This window comes from Schistocerca serialis, chromosome 2 (assembly GCF_023864345.2).
Source record: "Schistocerca serialis cubense isolate TAMUIC-IGC-003099 chromosome 2, iqSchSeri2.2, whole genome shotgun sequence".
Lineage (NCBI taxonomy): Eukaryota > Metazoa > Arthropoda > Insecta > Orthoptera > Acrididae > Schistocerca > Schistocerca serialis.
Genome location: NC_064639.1, coordinates 745,783,168 through 745,803,072, shown reverse-complemented (window position 1 = coordinate 745,803,072; position 19,905 = coordinate 745,783,168). Strand labels below are relative to the sequence as shown.

The following is a 19,905-nucleotide window of genomic DNA, read 5'->3' as shown; positions in this document are numbered from 1 at the left end:
CACTATTTCCTAGTTCATTCACAAGGTTGGTTTAGGTATTATATCCTTGCTTAGCAAAGTTCAATTGTGAGTCCCCGTATCAGTTTAATGTTTAATGTGTTATCAGAAATCGAACATACAGTATATTTCTACCATTTTTCCTGGAGCGCCAATAATCTAATGATCAACAAACTGCGTTCTGTTACCAACACTTGCTCTCTGATCAAAGCTTTCTCCTTCTTCCAGTATTTCACTAATATGACAGACGCGAGAGATGATATAAAAGAATCTGCATGGTTAGGTAAATGGGAATAGTTCTGTACACTTGCGGCGACTCCCAAGGGGTCACTACGACAATCAAAAACTGGAGAAATTAGCAGTTCAGATCCGACCAGGGAGGCTTAATTTATCTCCAGCATAGATTAATGGAAAAGATAATTGAGAATCTGTTAGATGATGACCAGTTTTGCGTTAGGAAAGGGAAAGATACCAGAGAGGCAGTTCTGACTGTGCGTTGAATAATGGAAACAAGACCGAAGAAAAATCAAAAAACGTTCATAGGATTTTTCCAAACTGAAAAAGCTTTCGGCAGTGAAAATTGGGCAAGATGTTCGAAATTCTGAGAATAGGGAAGGACAAGTGACACACAGTATGCACAAGAATCAGAGGGAACAATAACAGTGGAAGACCAAGTACGAAGTGCTCGGATTAAAAGGGGTGTAAGGCAGCATGTAGTCCTTCGCCTCTATTGTTCAATCTATATATCGAAGAAGCAATGATGGAAATTTTTAAAAAAGGGTTCAAGAGTTGTGTTAAAATTCAAAGTGGAAGGATATCAATGATAAGATTCGCTGTTGACATGGCTATCCTCAACGAAAGTTAAGAAGATTACAGAATCTGTTGAATGAAATGAACAGTCTAATGAGTACAGAACACAGATTGAGAGTACATCGAATTAAGGCTAAAATAATAAGAAGTAGCAGAAATGAGAACAGTGAGAAACTTAACATCAAAATTGTTGGTCACGAAGTAGATGAAGTTCAGCACTTCTGATACCTATGCAGCAAAGTAATCCATGGTGGACGGAGGATATAAAAAGAAAACTAGCACAGGCAAAAAGAGGATTCCTGGCCAAAAGAAGTCTGCCAGTATCAAAAGTAAGCCTTAATTTGAGGTCGAAATTTCTGAGAATGTATGTTCGGAGCACAGCATTCTACGTTATTAGAGGGATCTATAGAGGGTAAAAACTATAGAGGAAGACAGAGATAGTAATTAAAAAGTAGTGACTTATATAAGGAACTGGAAATGAACTCAATATTACCCTAGAATTAGTAGTGTGTTAGGTCGAACATCATCGAAACGTTCAAACAGGAATGTAACTGGTTGTCAAATGACACACCTTTCAACCATCTAGTTTCAAATCTTATTTTATTTGACAACCAGTTTCAGCGTTTTAGTACCACATTTCAGGCCCCTGACCGACGTGTAGGAAGCTTCTACCTCGGTCGTGATTAAAACAGGGACCAGCAATACGGGTATTAGTAGAATTTTGCTGTAGCAATCACGTCAACCATCATCTGCAGACATGTAACTGTTTTCCTCTATATATAATCTCAGAGTGAAAACGATATAATTCTGCACTACTGACCAGTAAATGTATATGAGATTCTTTGTTCGCGTGTTTCAGTTACATTGTTAGCTGCTGGCTGCGCAGTCACTCTTACTCGGTAGAAAACAGTAACACATTTTGAAGGCAATTGAAACAAAACACAATTTCAGATGCAAATTGTCTTTGTAACATCACTTGTAACTACTATCTGAATTAGCGATCTGCACCGGAATCTGTTTGAACCCATCTTTCATCTTAAAGGAAGTGACTCACTGACAACAAGTTTCGCTCTATCATATCTATTACGCCAAGTCAGCTGATAGACGACACGTGTGCTGCGAATACACAGAAAGATAGATCCTTTATCATTTAGCTACAAAATAGCAGGTCAGCAACTGGAAGCAGTTAATACCATAAATTATCTGGGAGTACGAATTAGGAGTGATTTAAAATGGAATGATCATATAATGTTGATCGTCGGTAAAGTGGACGCCAGACTGAGATTCATTGGAAGAATCCTATGGAAATGCAATCCGAAAACAAAGGAAGTAGGTTACAGTACGCTTGTTCGCCCACTGCTTGAATACTGCTCAGCAGTGTGGGATCCGTACCAGATAGGGTTGATAGAAGATATAGAGAAGATCCAATGGAGAGCAGCGCGCTTCGTTAGAGGATAATTTAGTAATCGCGAAAGCGTTACGGAGATGATAGATAAACTCCAGTGGAAGACTCTGCAGGAGAGACGCTCAGTAGCTCGGTACGGGCTTTTGTCAAAGTTTCGAGAACATACCTTCACCGAAGAGTCAAGCAGTATATTGCTCCCTCCTACATATATCTCGCGAAGAGACCATGAGGATAAAATCAGAGAGATTAGAGCCCACACAGAGGCATACCGACAATCCTTCTTTCCACGAACAATACGAGAATGGAATAGAAGGGAGAACCGATAGAGGTACTCAAGATACCCTCCGCCACACACCGTCAGGTGGCTTGCGGAGTATAGATGTAGATGTAGTAGATGTAGATGTGTGTATTAAGTTAAGACACCATAGTCAGTGTTATTCCTCTAGCGACTGTTATTGATTTACGATTTTAACCACGAAAATAACCCTTCCATCGGTTAAAAAAGCTATATCACGAGTTAGATAAGCACACTAAAGAGACGAAATCGCAATGCGAAGAAAGAATTTGCGACATAAGGGAAAGCTGGTAAGCGTGTTTCTACATCTGAAAGATGATGTGTACTCAAATTTTGGGCCAGTCCTATAAGACTGGCATCACTAGCGCCACTATGAGGATACAAATCAGGTTTGCTTTAAATACACGCTTTTACGGTCTTGAGCGTTAATTACATTTTGAGACTGGAGGCAGTCAGTTGACGTTAGTCAAGATTGCCTTTAAGGCGACAAAAACACTATTTTCAACATCTGACTGAGTTTGAATGAGATGGTGTAATAGAGCTACGAGAAGCTGGACGTTCCTTCTGCGATATTGCACAAAACCTTGGCAGGAATGTAGCCACTGTATATGATCTCTGGCAGCGATGCTCACGGGAGTAGCTATAGCGCATCCTACTCCATCTGCAGTAGCAATGTGAGGAGTAGTTGGCATCACAGAAACACAACGAACTGATACAAATCAATCACTTCAAGGACAGCTCCGAGCCAGATGTCGTGTCGGGTGCAATTCACTGACCCCAAATCACCGCCATCTGCTACGGCAGTTGTGTCAAGCGAGAGCTCATTGGAGGGCAGGGTGGAGGTCTGTTGTGTTTTCTGGTGGGTAACTGGTTGTGCCTCGGCGCCAGTGATGGCGAGTGTTGTTCAGAAGGAGGCCAGTTGAGAGCCTACAACCAAACTGTCTGTGTGCTAGGTACATAGCACCTACACCTGGAGTTATGGTCTGGGGTGCGATTTCGTATGACAGCAGGAGCATTCCCTTGGTTATCCCAAGCAACCTGATTGCAAAGTTGTGCCGCAGTCTGGTGATTCATCCTGCTGTGCTGCCATTCATAAACAGCGTTCCAGTGGGTGTTTTCCAACAGAACAATGCTCGCCCACATAACGCTGTTTTAACCTAAAACCCTATACAGAGTGTCGACATGTTGCCTTGGCCTGCTCAATCACCAAACATGTCTCCAATCGAGCACATATTTGACTTCATTGGAAGACAGCTCCAGCAACATCCATAGACAGCATTAACTATCTCTGTATTTACCGACCAAGTGCAACGGGCGTGGAACGCCAAATCACAAACTAACAACCAGGCCCTGTATAACACAATGTATTCACGTTTGCCTGCTCGCATTCAGCATTCTGGCGTTATACTGGTTATTAATGTACCAGCAATTCACATTTGCAGTGGCTTATTTCACCCTTACGTTAACCTGTGATCCTGCAATGTTAATTACTTAAATATGTTACCTTGATAAACGTATTCCTGAAATTTCGTTACTCTGCATTAATTATTTTTTGGTGTCTCGATTTTTTTCTGTCAGTGTATTTGTTAAGGTTTTAATCCATTTTAAGCAAGCGTGAATTTTTCCAGCAAGAGAGAAATTTGAATCGTTAGTGGACTGTTTCGAAACTGAGCACTTATGTGGCATTTACTTTCAATAGCTTTTGAAATTCACTAAAGACGTATACGCGAAAGACAAACTTGTTTAAGAGAATAAGACGAACGCTTAGGGGATGTTATGAGAACGTGTGGTAGTTGTGTTAAATAGGCTAGTGTAAATTTCCTACATTAAACGAGTTCATCTCAAAGGACAACTGCAGTAAATAATATTTTAATATACAGACACTTGTGGTTTTCAGTCCAAAAGACTGGTTTGGTGGGCGCTACTTTGTCCTATGTACGTCTCGTCATCTCTGCATATCTACTGTATCCTACATGCACGTAAACTGGTTTACTGCAGTCAAGCTTTAGTTCCCTTTACAGTTTTTATCCCTCACACTTTCCACCATTACCAAACAAACTACTCCTCCATTGGTCATTCGCTGTCGACTCATTCTTTATTTTAGTCAAGTTGTGCCACACAGCTCTTCCCTCCACAATTCGAGGCAGCGCTCTTCGATTAGCTACTCGAAGAGTAATCTTCTGCAAAACTATATTCCAAGAGCTTCTACTCTTCCCATCTGTACTGTTCATCGTCCATATTTCACTTGCGTATTAGATTAAACTCCAGACAAATGCTTAATGGGTACTTAAATTTGGATTCGATGTTAACACATTTATCTCTTTCAGAAACGCTCTTCTTGCTATTACCAGACTACATTTTAAGTCCTCTTTCAGTGATCGTCAGCTATTTCACTGTCCAAATTACAAGCATCAACTGCTGCTTCTTGTGTCTCGTTTCCTTATCTAATTCCCTGACCCTTTCCAGAATTAATTCGATTACGGTTGTGTTTTCAGGACTCTATTCATTCCGCTCAATTGATCTTCAATGTCCTTTGCCCTCTTTGATAGAATTACGATGTCATGAGCAAATCTCAAATTTTTAATTTCTTCTTATTAACATTACTTGGTTTCCTTCACCACTTGTTCTACACTGAGATGACAAAAGTCTTGGGTTACCTCTTAATATCATATTGGACCTTCTTTTTCCCGTCGCAGTGCAGCAGATCGACTTTGCATAGACTCAACAAAATGCTGGAAGTCCCCTGCAGAAAATTGAGCTATGCTGACTCTATAGCCGTCCATAACTGCGAAATCGTGGCCGGTGCATGATTTTGTGCACGTGCTGACCTCTCGATTACGTTCCAAAAATGTTATATGGGATTCATGTCGGGCGATCTGCGTAGCCAAATCAATCGCTCGAGCCGTCCAGCATGTTCTTGAAAGCAGTCTCGAACAGTTGTGGCCAGTGATATGACGCATTATCATGGGAACTCCATGCCCATAATTGGTTGCAAATGATCTACAAAAAGCGAACGTAATCATTTCCAGTGAGTCATCGCTTTAGCTGGACCAGGGGACCCAGTCCATTCCACGTATACACAGCCCGCACCATTACGAAGCCATCAACTGTTTATACAGTGCCTTGTTGATGACTTGGGTCCATGGCTTCGTGAGATCTGCGCTACACTGGAACTCTACCATCAGCTATTACCCACTGCAGCCAGGGCTCATCTGACCAGGCGATGGTTTTCCAGTCGCCTAGGGTCCAACCGATATAGTCACGAGCCCAGGAGAGGGGCTACGGGCTATGTGCTGTTAGCAACGATTCTCGTGTCGGTCGTCTGCTGCCATACCCCATTAACATCAGATTTCGCCGCACTATGCTAACGGATACTTTCGTCGTACGTCCCACATTGATTTCTGCGCTTATTTCATGCTTTTCTGATAGCACTGACAACTCCACGAAAACACCGCTGCTTTAGGTCGTTACGTGGAGGCCATCGGCCACTGCGTTGTCCGTGATGAGAGTTAATGCCCAATATTTGGCACTCCAGGCACATTCTTGGATCTCAGAATATTACGTTCCCTAACGATTTCCGGAATGGAATGTTCAATGCATCTACATCCAACCACCATACAGCGTTCAGAGTCTGTTGATTCATGTAGTGCGACCATAATCATGTCGGAAAAATTTTCAAATAAATCACCTGAGTACAAATAACAGCTCTGCCCATGCACTGCCCTTTTATACCCTAAATGGTACTACTACCATCTGTATAAGGAGCATGTCAGTATCGCATGACTTTTGACACCTCAGTGTACATAAAAAATGAAAAACATGGAGGGGTAGGGTAGAATGCCAACGGCCTTGCCGCAGTGGTAATACCGGTTCCCGTCAGATCACCGAAGTTAAGCGCTGTCGGGCTGGGCTACCACTTGGATGGGTAACCATGCGGTTTGCCTAGCGCTATTGACAAGCGGGTTTGCACTCAGCCCTTGTGAGGCACACTGAGGAGCTACTTGACTGAGAAGTAGCGGCTCCGGTCTCGTAAACTCACATACGGCCGGGGGAGTGGTGTGCTGACCACAAGTCCCTCCATATCCGCATTCAGTGACGCCTGTGGGCTGAGGATGACATGGCGACCGGTCGGTGCCGCTGGGTCTTCCAAGGCCTGTTCAAAATGAGTTTAGATTAGTTTAGTAGGATAGAACACTTTCTCATACCCTTCTCAACGTCAGAACGAAGCAGGAGAAACCGTTTTGTAAACTTGGCAACATAATCACAGAGGACAATAGATGCTTAATGGAAGTGAACAGAAGGATTATATTGGCAGTAGGCATTTATGACTAAGGAAAACATTTTAACTCGCAAACATGTGAATACTGAAGTCCGATTATCATTTGCAAAATCACTTGCATGGAGCACACTCCTCTATGTATGTAGAACTTGTGGTCTGGGTGAATTGGGAAGTAGCCGACATGGAGCTACTGAAATATGGTTATGGTGGAAGATGGCAAGAATGAGCAGTACGTAAAGAAAAACTAACATCGAAGTCTTGAGGGAAGCCAGCTGAAGGCTATTAAAGGAAATAGAAAAGAGAAAAACAAAGTATGCTGGATATGTCATCTGACACAACACCTTCATCATTTAATATTCTTGAAGCGAAAGTGCTCGGAAGGAAAGGAAGAAGACGGGACAGGATGAAGTACTTGGGAGGCATCTAGAAGAGGATAGGATGCGACAATTACATGGAAATGAAACGAAAGGCCAATGACAGACGAGAGTGGTTGCATCGACAAGGCATAATCCTTTAGAATATATATGTACAACTCTTCGTAGTCGGGCTTCTGTACAAGTTTTAGACAGCCTTCGCTCCCTGTGTGTTTGCCTGATAGCTTAAGAATTTAGACAAGTGTATTCCATTCAACAGCGTCAAAAACATTAAGTGTTTACAAAAGCTATTAATAACGATTTACCTTATTTCATCGTATCATCTAAGATAAGACATAAGGTCGTAATTGGTTCGCAGGTTCCTTCGTTTCTCCAGAATTAAGCTGATTATCCCCAGTAGGCTTCTACCACTCGTTTCATCCTTCAAGTACTTTATAATCGTAATTCATTAACCTATGGGTTCGGAAATACTCATACGTACCTGTCAACATTTGCCTTCTTTAGTATGATGTTTATTACATTCATCTCTAAGTCTAAGGGTATTTTGTCTACCTATACACCAAGTCAATTAGTTTTAACATGGTTGATTTTCCCTAGGATTGCTCAGCGAGTATATCTGTTCCAGCTGAAACGTTTATACTTAGGTCTTTCAGTGCTCTGTCAAATTCTTCTCACAGTATCGCTCACCCGAACTCACTTTCATCCATATGCAAGTTTCTTTCTTTTACATAACCTTTCTATACATTCCTTCCACTTTTCAGTCGTCCTTTAGTACCAGATTGCCATCTGAGCTCTTGAATTTCACACAACTGCATCTTTACTGTAATAAATTTTACTACATGCAGAATCCACCTTCCCTACATTCATTCATAGTTATACGCATCGCATTTGATTTCCGGCCGTTTGTGTTTTGCCAGTTCGCACTTACTATCAGTCTAATTATTTCAACGTGATATTCTCATTTACCTGCGTCACTTACCACATTTTTACATTTTCTCCTTTCCTAAATTAAATTTTATATCTCGCATGTTATCTAAGAATTTCTGTGAAGCTTTATCTATTTACATGACTGTTGCTGTGCTGCCTTCTCTATTTCGTCTCTCAAAGTTAGCCATTGATTTTCTATTTTATTTACAAACTGCTCATTAGCTTCAATAAACTTAATAATTGAGATGTACTTCCCTGTAGAGACACACCGTACAACACCGTGGCTACGGTTGAGTAAGCAAAGGAGCAGTACAACATTGTTCAGCATGACAAGTCCATATTCGCTTTGTAGCGGACGTAAGTTATAAAATAGCATTAAACAACGTAGATCGCTCCCGTGATACCATGAGTATCAATACCTGGTGAACTAACGGAATCCCATATACAGGAAAAATAATCAAAAACCGACCGTATATAATAGTCTATGTGATTATGTAAAATGAAGCAGCACCGGTCCCTCAATTACCTTAACAGCTCAGTCGGCAGAAAGCAGCTCATTGCAAAGCCAGACGGCAAGAAGCTGCACTTACACTATGTGATCAAAAGTATCCGGATACCTGGCTGAAAATGACTTACAAGTTCGTAGCACCCTCCATCGGTAATGCTGGAATTCAGTATGATGTTGGCCTATCCTTAGCGTTGATGACAGCTTCCACTCTCGCAGATATACGTCCAATCAGAAGCTGGAAGGTTTCTTGGGGAATGGCAGCCCATTCTTCACGGAGTAATGCGCTGAGGAGAGGTATCGATGTCGGTCGGTGAGGCCTGGCACGAAGTCGGCGATGCAAAACACCCCAAAGGTATTCTATAGGATTTAGGTCAGGAATCTGTGCAGGCCCAGGGTTTGTTATTGTCCTGTAACCACTCCACCAGAGACCGTGCATTATGAACAGGTGCTCCATCGTGTTGAAAGATGCAATCGCCATCCCCGAATTGCTCTTCAACAGTAGGAAGTAAGAAGGTGCTTAAAACATCAATGTAGGCCTGTGCTGTGATAGTGCCACGCAAAACAACAAGGAGTGCAAGGCCCCTCCATGAAAAACACAACCACACCATAACACCAGCGCCTCTGAATTTTACTGTTGGCACTACACACGCTGGCAGATGACGTTCACTGGGCATTCGCCATACTCACATTCTACCATCGGTTCGCCACATTGCGTACCGTGATTCGTCACTCCACACAACAATCGTCCAATGTTTACGCTCCTTACACCAAGCGGAGTGTCGTTTGGCATTTAACGGCGGGATGTGTGGCTTATGTGCAGCCGCTCGACTATGAAATCGAAGTTTTCTCACCTCCCGCCTAACTGTCATAGAAACTGTAGTGGATCCCGATGCAGTTTGGAATTCCTGTGTGATGGTATGGATAGATGTCTGCCTATTACACATTACGACCCTCTTCAACAGTCGGCGGTCTCTGTCAGTCAACAGACGTAGTCGGCCTGTACGCTTTTGTGCTGTACATGTCCCTTCAAGTTTCCACTTCGCTACCACATTGGAAACAGTGCACCTATGGATGTTTAGGAGTTGTAAATCTCGGATACAGACGTATCACACAAGTGACAACCAATCATCTGACCACGTTCGAAGTCCTTGAGTTCCGCGGAGCGCACCGTTCTGCTCTCTCATGATGTCTAATGACTACTGATGTCTCTGATATGAAGTACCTGACGGTAGGCGGCAGCACATGCACCTAATACGAAAAACGTATATTTTTGGGGGTGTCCGGATACTTTATCATATAGTGTATTACCGCAATCGCTTGCAGTGGATGTTTAACGACAATTGTCGTGTCTAAGAGGGCTGCTCAGATTGTCTCCTAAATCGTTTACATAGATCTAAAACAAAAGAGGGCCTATAATACTTCCTTGGGGAACACCAGACATAGCTCCTGTTTTACTCGATGTCTTTTCTTCAGTTATTACGAAATGTGGCCTTTCTACAGGAAATCACGAATCCACTCACAGAACTGAGACGATACTCCATAATCCTGTAATTTACTTAGAAGTCAATGGTGAGGAACAGTGTCAAAAGCCATCTGGAAATCTAAGAATATAGAATCAATTTGACGTCCCCTGTCGGTAACACTCATTACTTCGTGAGAATAAAGAGCTACTTATGTTTCACAAGAACGATATTTTCTGAATCCATGTCGGCTATCCGTCAACATATCGGTTTGTTCGAGGTGATTTATAATGTTCTGCCATAGTATATGTTCCAAAATCCTACTGCAGATTGAAGTTAGTGATACGGGTCGGCCGGCCGGGGTGGCCGAGCGGTTCTAGGCGCTTCCGTCTGGAACCGCGCGACTGCTACGGTTGCAGGTTCGAATCCTGCCTCGGACATGGATGTGTGTGATATCCTTAGGTTAGTTAGGTTTAAGTAGTTCTAAGTTCTAGGGGACTGATGACCTCAGAAGTTAAGTCCCATAGTGCTCAGAGCCATTTGAACCATTTTTGATAAGGGTCTGTAATTTAGAGGATTACTCATACTTCCTTTCTTGATGTGACTTGTGTAACTTTCCAGTCTTTGGGCACGGATCTTTCTACGAGCGTAGAACGGAGCTGCTGTATCGGCATACTCTGAAAGGAATCTCACTGGCGTACGATATGGACAGAAGTGTTTCAAGGGTTTTATTAATTGTTTTAAGTTGATCGTAACAGTGTAGATAAATCTTCAGGCATTTAGACGTAGGCAATGATATCTTTAAATCTAGCAGCTAGTAGTTATCTGCATAAACTATCCTTTCTTTAAACTAGTCCACCAGAAAGAAGCTTGATGTAAAGAGTGCTATTAGCGTCTTGCTACACTGTTATACAGATAACTTATATTATGCAGGATGTCCCATTCGAAAGAGGCCCCACAAACAAACATTTCCTTAAATTACACTTATAAGCTTCGCATAAAAATCACGGAATGAAATGAATGTGTCATACCTTGTTCATGGGGAAATAAATGTGGTTCATAAAAGGTGATGGAAGTGACCTCCCTCGACTTGCAAACACAGCTAATCACATGTAATTCGTATTACAGATGGTATCTTCTCTCAGCCATTATTTCGGTTTGTTGTAGTTTCTCTGTGTGATTTAAATTACAATATAGTAATCTAGGTTCAGTGTTTCAGTGCCTTCCTTAAATCCCTTATTTCAACACGGTCCAAAAATACGCCTGGATCTCCATTTACCCCCATACAGACGGGACGTTAAACTTTAATTACGTCTGCCAGTATCACATTTACTTACACATATACATTTATTAGTTTCGTATAATTGGCGGTTTCTCCTCGCCACAGCTGACGGTGCATTTACTAGTACACTGTCTTTCATTTAGTAGCAAACTGCTTGTTGCTAAACAACACCATTTTATGCCGATGGACCATTTTTTCTGTTGTCAATAGTTCTAATCCTAAGCACAAGCGTTACAGACGTACTACGAGTTCTGGAAAAACACATAACTACCCGAGCACAAACGTCCCGTCCGTCATAAATGTTACTGATCTGAGAATAGCTCGTCGTGAGATGGAAACGTTCAAATATGTTCTGGTATCCCGTGTTTTAGTTTAAGGACGGAGAAGAATATTGACTGCCGTGAACCGAAAGAAAACTATTTAATTCGCTTTGTCACAAAAATTCTCCAAACGATTTTTCCTATGCAGTGGAGCCACTTCCTAAACCTTATTTCTCATACAGACTCCATTTTTTTTTTATTTTAGCTTCTACGTTATATGTATCAAATAAAGCTTTCGTTTGTTTAAACGCATATCTCATTTCCACTTTTGACGTCTTCGCTAATCTGCCTAGCTCCTTAGCCATATGTCCAATGAGCTCAAGTTTTCTCAAGCTTCCCACTCCTTTTCTCCTTCTAACCGACCATTTAATGTTCTGCTACCCATGAGCCTTGTCATCTCACTCTAAATATACATACAGACTCCGCAAGCCACTATACCGTCGTACCAATATTATTTTCTGTCCTATTTCATTCGTGCACTGAGCGACGGGAAATCACTGTATGCCTGTGTACACTCACTAATCTCCTCTTATTCTCGTGATTACTACACGAGAAATCAATGGTGGTAACGTAATTGTATTTTTCGAGTACATCTGGTCTCAATTTACCCAACAGATCATTTTTTATGTCCCGTAATTCCTTAGCTGCTTCTATAGTTTTGAACTAGTAGTCCATTATGCTATTAAATGAAACGCTGCTTTTCTCCTGTCATTTTTCACACGTCTTCAGAGACGATTTGTAATGTTGTTAATCCATATGCACCCTCCTGGAGTTGTACTTAGGCTACATACATCAGGATGTCCAATTACCGGCGTTTATTAAATACATCTCAACTGAATACCTCACATTCACTGTTCACAGTATTTTGGTGTGTGAGTTTACTGTAGCTAGTGTTTCCAACAACAAAAAAAGCTACAATTCGCAGCACTATTAGTAGTAAACACACACAACCGACACACAGTGAACGGTGAAAGTTACGTGTTTAGCTGAAATTTGTTCGATAAACACCAAAAACAAGACGTCCTGAGGGACGCAGACCAAATAAGTGCAACTCCATTACGGCACACATGGACTAATAAGATCACAAATCACCACTGAAAATGCTTCACAAAAAAATGAAGCCAAATGCGTATGGCATACAAAGAAAAGCCGTCATTTACTTGCATAACGGTCACATCTAGAAAAAGTTGAAAAAAATTAAAAAGAACTGCAAAACTTTTGGCTTACCTCATTTGTTCCCTCTGCATTGTGCTGATTTCGACTTGTCAGATCTAATTCACTACCTTCATAGGCATGATTATCCTTTCCTTGACCCTGTGAACAGTAAGAACGTTGGTATAATATATACTCGGAACGAAAACAGTTAAATGACAACTTCATCGTTGGATTCTGCACATGATAATTATTTTTTGTGTTATTGTTGTGATGCACTGAGCTGTGCATGGTTGGACCGCCGTGGCTTGCTACACATTCTTCGGCAATAAATATTTTAGTTCTAAAGATATGTTAAGAGTAGCCGCCGTTTCACAATACTGAGCAGAAATAGAAAATCTTATACGGGATGAAAGAACACAACAAATCATGTCCCATAGTCGCTGTTGGGGTATTTTTATTCAAATGTCCGATTATTCCGCAAAGTACTCGTATTTACTGTCAGTTATAAAACATACAACAGCCATCCGTAACGTGGACAATTTCGCCGTATAAGAAAAGTTAGACGTCAAAGTGATAAATCTGAGCTGAATATAAGTCTTTGTAGGTTACGGCCTGTAGACACTGAATACTGAGATACATATACTGTACATCGATCTAGCACCATTTTGGTTGGTGGACGTCTATTTAGAGCCCTACGTCAAGTAAATGCCAAGCCATAAAAACCAACACAAAAACTGAAGTTATACCAAAAAATGACAAAGTTTCAAGTAACAGTACGGAGAAATCTAGGAACATTTAACAACGCCCTTCGTAACGCTACTGTGGAAAGCTCTAAGACAAGATTAAACCACCTACGGCGCGCACAGATGTGTTCAAGCAGTCATTCTTCCGACGCTTGATACACGAATGGAACTGGAAAAAATCTCAACACGCGGCACAACGCAAAGCAACCCCTGACCCGTACTTAACGATGGTTTTCACAGTATGTGTGTAGATGCAGTACAACAGTGGTAGTTTGAGTTTGAGCAGTGCAACACCTGTATAAGGCTAGAACATGTTAAACGTTGCTTTCAAAGTGAGAGCAGCCGAACCAATAACTGATTAAATATCCATCATAGCTGTGTAAATTAAGGACATTTTAAGTCAACTGGTGTAATGCTATATGTATGATGCAAGGTCATCTATGCTCAAAACATGCGTTGAGGAGTAGAACACTGACTTCGGTTATATTTCCTAAAGAACGTAACTGGATCAGGTAGAAGCGTCAAGTAAGTTATATTTGACTTGTTTAAAAACAGCCAATGGGGGACATGAGTCCAACTGGTCAGATCATTACAAGTCAGGATTCTCGTATGGAACTTACAGAAATTTACTCAGTTCAGTTATAGAGAGCAAAGCAAAGGCAGTGCACCAGTAGAGTGTTTATAACAACAGGCTTGCAATGAGAAGGCACATAGTAATTTACAGTTCAAATTAGTTCAAATGGCTCTGAGCACTATGGGACTCAACTGCTGAGGTCATTAGTCCCCTAGAACTTAGAACTAGTCAAACCTAACTAACCTAAGGACATCACAAACATCCATGCCCGAGGTAGGATTCGAACCTGCGACCGTAGCGGTCTTGGGGTTCCAGACTGCAGCGCCTTTAACCGCACGGCCACTTCGGCCGGCAGTAATTTACGGGATATGACACTAATGTACATTAATCTGTCCATCGCTGTTTCCACAATTAGTGTAGCATGCATCCGGGTAGAGTTTAATTGGAATCACAGTAACAGACGTTGGGATGGTAAGTCATAAGACGGCTACATTCTTTGGATAGTTTGATCATGTCTCGTTGCAGTTTTGACGCATAAATAATTCAAGCTACAGGTGTAGTTCACTGGTGCATTTACCTCCATGGTCGCCGTTGTGGGAAGTTGGTTTCTTTGAGGGTGCAGCGCGGCAGACACATCGATTTCCCGTTCACCCGTAGCTTGGCAGTACTTCAGAAATACGAGCCAATGCAAGGCAAGTTTATATACCGCACATCACAGTTCCTTATCAGCGTTTATCTCGCAAGCCGAGGGGTTCTTTAGACCTTCACTGCTAAGCTGTTGTCGTAGTCATGTGATCCAGAGACGTTTTGCCTGAAGGAGAAACAAAAAAGTTATATTAACAATTCAGTGCTTGCGTTTCCATCGGCTTCGTTACTTCTAGCGATTAACTCCCATATCTTTCTTTATGCAAGTATTGTAGCATTTTCGTAGCGTGCGAAAATTTCGTACTCTTACTCTTATTCGCCAGGGACGAATGAAAACAGTTTAAATAAAAGGAACCGTATTTTCCAAGATAACTTTCATGCATACGGAACGAGTGTTACAGACGGAATATGATATGCACTATAGACAGTGACTTGGACGAATTTCCCCATGCATCCACGAGGGCTTCAACCAATTATCACCCATGTAATGTTGAAATAGTACATTAGAATTCGTCCAGACGCAACAACTCATGATGAGGCAGTGAACTGAAATGGCTCTGTCTGCTGCCTACACCGAAGCGTTCTGTCAGGCAGAAAAGATTTGGTTGGTCTATAGCGACTGTGGAGGGGGAAAGGGAATGAGCAGGGAGAGAAGGGGAGAGGAAGCAAATAGTCTTTGTAAACGTATTTATGGGAAAGATGTCTGCACGTTATAAAAGAAAATATACGTAACTGCCAAGTACGGAAACAAGTTCTTATCGCTTTTAATACAATTGCCATCGTAGAAGTTACTCGAAAGCGCTAAGTAGAAGAACTCTATTGGACTCATACAATACATATTACAAAGTACATTTCTTATAAGCAAATTGTGAAATTTTCAGTCAAACCTGCCATTTATCTTTAATAAGGAAACCTGTAGTTATTATCACTACTTTTGTTCCTCCCCGTCTTTCCCATGCAGAACGAAGTGTCATAACCGTACAGATCGCTTAAGAACGTTCCATATTCTTTCCTGTGCAGGTAAAGTATAAAGTTAATACACAGAAAGCAAACTAATTTACCAGATAAACTGTGATCAGGGGCAATTACCAGATGGAAGCAAATCACGCTTAACAAGTCTGTCCAGAACACACATCGTTCGTTCTTATGTTGTCCGTAGCCTGTGGCAACAGTTCTAAGCACTGAGCAGAAATTTCATCCAAAGGTGGCGAAGGTATTTGTTGGTGACTGGTATAAGGAATATGACCACGATTCTATCCCAACTGCGATATCGCTTGCCCTAGACAACAGGAGTGCGATGTGACAGAGAAGTGTGCTCGGAATATTTCAGTAACGTGAAGTACACGAAAGGGGAGGGAAGTGCAAGTACAATTTCTGAAGACAAAATTCTGTTATGAGGGGACTTACCGCCATCTACTACAGCGTACGAGCTAATCTAATCGCAGATGTGATACGCATTTCGAACGCTATTTTTTCGCGCTATTTTCCATCTCTCTCTTCATTATGTCAGAGCTGCACACAGCGTACATTATTTTGTTGCCACGGAAAGACTATTGTGAACCGAATTTGCACAGATATTCCAATTACACTGCCTGACAAAACAAATGAAGCGCCGGCCACTGTGACCGAACGGTTCTAGGCGCTTCAGTCTGGAACCGCGCGACCACTACGGTCACAGGTTCGAATCCTGCCTCGGGCATGGATGTGTGAGATGTCCTTAGGTTAGTTAGGTTTAAGTAGTTCTAAGTTCTAGGGGACTGATGACCATAGATGTTAAGTCCCATAGTGCTCAGACCCATTTGAACCATTTGAACCTGAAAATAAGTAATGGACTTCTTGCAACATTCGGTGTCATCTCGCATCATTGGTCCGAAATTAGCAGCTGCCGTTAACACCACAACACAAACGGCTGCGTATGCAGTGGTTCCGTGAGTGGGAAGATTGACATCTAATGAATCGTGTCACAATGTGTCCGGCGATGAAACGCTGTTCTGGGTCATCATAGTCGGTGAGTATGGCGATGACGTAGGGAGAGGCCACATTTTGCCAATGTTGTTGCGAAGTACAAAAATTTTACTCCTGGATTCACGCCATGGGGAGCCATCGGGTATGGCGTCACGGTTGGTGTGATTTAGCGAACTCTGGCAGCACCGTGGTACGTCACAAAATTCCTCATCCTCATGTGTTACCTCTCATGGGACAGCACCGTGCATCATCGTACAATTTTTCCGCTGGACATCGCTCGTCCAGACTTGACACGTACCTCTACGAACTGTGTGCGTGATGCTGAGGTACTCCTGCGGCCAGCAAGACCACCAGATCTGTCAGCGATAGAACACGTGTTGAACCAGAGCGGACGTCAACACCGTCCCCGGGCCAGTAACCAGGACATCAGCGTCCAGTTACAACATTTGTGGGTCAGGAGACGATTCAACTGCCTCGTGACACGCTTTCCCATCCGAATCAGTGCATCCATCCAGACCATGGTGGGTGCAGTGTCATACTGATAAGTGAGCTTATATAGTCAAATTCTTTGTAAATGTGACTCTATTTTGTAATCACTTAAATAGCATCATGTACCCACTATCCTGTGAATTTCACTTTCTTTCCTCCTCTCCTTATGGGTGCTTCACACTGTTTGCCAGGCAGTGTATACTCTGAACTGGAAAGGTTTTTGTACGTAAACAAGGAACTAAGTCTCAGTAAATTACAGATTCACTGAATGTAATGAAACAGTTGTAGTGCACCCGTGGCTCTGATAAATCCATTAATTTTTTTTCCACCTGCCATTAGATATATTTTGGCTTTTCAAGGCTATTGACACGATACAAAAATGAAGGAGTCATTTAGCTTTAAACCTCTTTGCACCATAAACAACTTACCTGACATTACCTATAGGAAGAAGCGACCACACAATTGTAAATGAATACGTAAAGACTCTGGCATTCCTTGATCACGAAACAAGAGTCCTGCTTTCTGTTCCTTCTACAAGATGTAGATCCTCGTGGGCCATCCTCACTAGGTTTTCCGTGCTTGCACTAAATCAACTCAGGCTAATGCCGTCACTGTTCCTTTGAAACAACTACGGACAACTACCTTCCCGTCCTTCCCCAGCGCAGCTAGCGTCTCGTCCATGACCTCGGTGGCAACGGGCCAGTGGACTGGTCTTTTTTGTGGACATATCAAAACTGAAAATCTCGAACTGTTGCCTCTGAAACATGTCCTCCTTCCTCCTTATTTAGAGCTCTTAGTACAGTCAAATGGTTCAAATGGCTCTGAGCACTATGGGACTTAACATCTGAGGTCATCAGTCCCATAGAACTTAGAACTACTTAAACCTAACTAACCTAAGGACATCACACACATCCATGCCCGAGGCAGGATTCGAAACTGCGACCGTAGCGGTCGCGCGGTTCCAGACTGAAGCGCCTAGAACCGCTCGGCCACAATGGCCAGCATGTACAGTCACATGTCTTGTTTAGGAACTTAGTCATAATTTGACTGGTAACTCTTTTGTAGGACCGGAGCCACTTTCTGAGGTTACGCATTATGTTTCACGTGTACCGAGGAGAACTGTGCTCTCATCTGTTATTGTTTACTTCAGTTTTGTAAGTATGCCGCGGGGCGCTGTAGAATTCCCGGTTCGATTGGAAGAAATACCCCTATCCGAAAGCGGTAGAAGGGCGGTCGGAACTGGGGATATTTTGAAGAAGATTAACAGTTCCGGTATCGTGGTCGAAAACTGGAATTGATCCTACTTCGTTTCGTTCTTGGGACTATACTAACTCAAATAAATACACTCCTGGAAATTGAAATAAGAACACCGTGAATTCATTGTCCCAGGAAGGGGAAACTTTATTGACACATTCCTGGGGTCAGATACATCACATGATCACACTGACAGAACCACAGGCACATAGACACAGGCAACAGAGCATGCACAATGTCGGCACTAGTACAGTGTATATCCACCTTTCGCAGCAATGCAGGCTGCTATTCTCCCATGGAGACGATCGTAGAGATGCTGGATGTAGTCCTGTGGAACGGCTTGCCATGCCATTTCCACCTGGCGCCTCAGTTGGACCAGCGTTCGTGCTGGACGTGCAGACCGCGTGAGACGACGCTTCATCCAGTCCCAAACATGCTCAATGGGGGACAGATCCGGAGATCTTGCTGGCCAGGGTAGTTGACTTACACCTTCTAGAGCACGTGGGGTGGCACGGGACACATGTGGACGTGCATTGTCCTGTTGGAACAGCAAGTTCCCTTGCCGGTCTAGGAATGGTAGAACGATGGGTTCGATGACGGTTTGGATGTACCGTGCACTATTCAGTGTCCCCTCGACGATCACCAGTGGTGTACGGCCAGTGTAGGAGATCGCTCCCCACACCATGATGCCGGGTGTTGGCCCTGTGTGCCTCGGTCGTATGCAGTCCTGATTGTGGCGCTCACCTGCACGGCGCCAAACACGCATACGACCATCATTGGCACCAAGGCAGAAGCGACTCTCATCGCTGAAGACGACACGTCTCCATTCGTCCCTCCATTCACGCCTGTCGTGACACCACTGGAGGCGGGCTGCACGATGTTGGGGCGTGAGCGGAAGACGGCCTAACGGTGTGCGGGACCGTAGCCCAGCTTCATGGAGACGGTTGCGAATGGTCCTCGCCGATACCCCAGGAGCAACAGTGTCCCTAATTTGCTGGGAAGTGGCGGTGCGGTCCCCTACGGCACTGCGTAGGATCCTACGGTCTTGGCGTGCATCCGTGCGTCGCTGCGGACCGGTCCCAGGTCGACGGGCACGTGCACCTTCCGCCGACCACTGGCGACAACATCGATGTACTGTGGAGACCTCACGCCCCACGTGTTGAGCAATTCGGCGGTACGTCCACCCGGCCTCCCGCATACCCACTATACGCCCTCGCTCAAAGTCCGTCAACTGCACATACGGTTCACGTCCACGCTGTCGCGGCATGCTACCAGTGTTAAAGACTGCGATGGAGCTCCGTATGCCACGGCAAACTGGCTGACACTGACGGCGGCGGTGCACAAATGCTGCGCAACTAGCGCCATTCGACGGCCAACACCGCGTTTCCTGGTGTGTCCGCTGTGCCGTGCGTGTGATCATTGC

The 19,905-nt window shown here is 43.2% G+C and overlaps 1 protein-coding gene across 1 annotated transcript in view; it reads right to left on the bottom strand.

The window, feature by feature from the left end:
* Nucleotides 1-14,712, bottom strand: part of LOC126456381 (sodium-dependent nutrient amino acid transporter 1-like) — a 111,173-nt gene extending 96,461 nt beyond the window's left edge. Inside the window, exons 1-2 of the mRNA XM_050092135.1 lie at nt 14,707-14,712; nt 12,885-12,971 (exon numbers count right to left, since the gene is read on the bottom strand). Of these exons, the coding sequence (XP_049948092.1) occupies nt 12,885-12,971; nt 14,707-14,712 (93 nt within the window). The remainder of the gene's footprint in view (nt 1-12,884; nt 12,972-14,706) is intronic.
* Nucleotides 14,713-19,905: the final 5,193 nt, after the last annotated feature.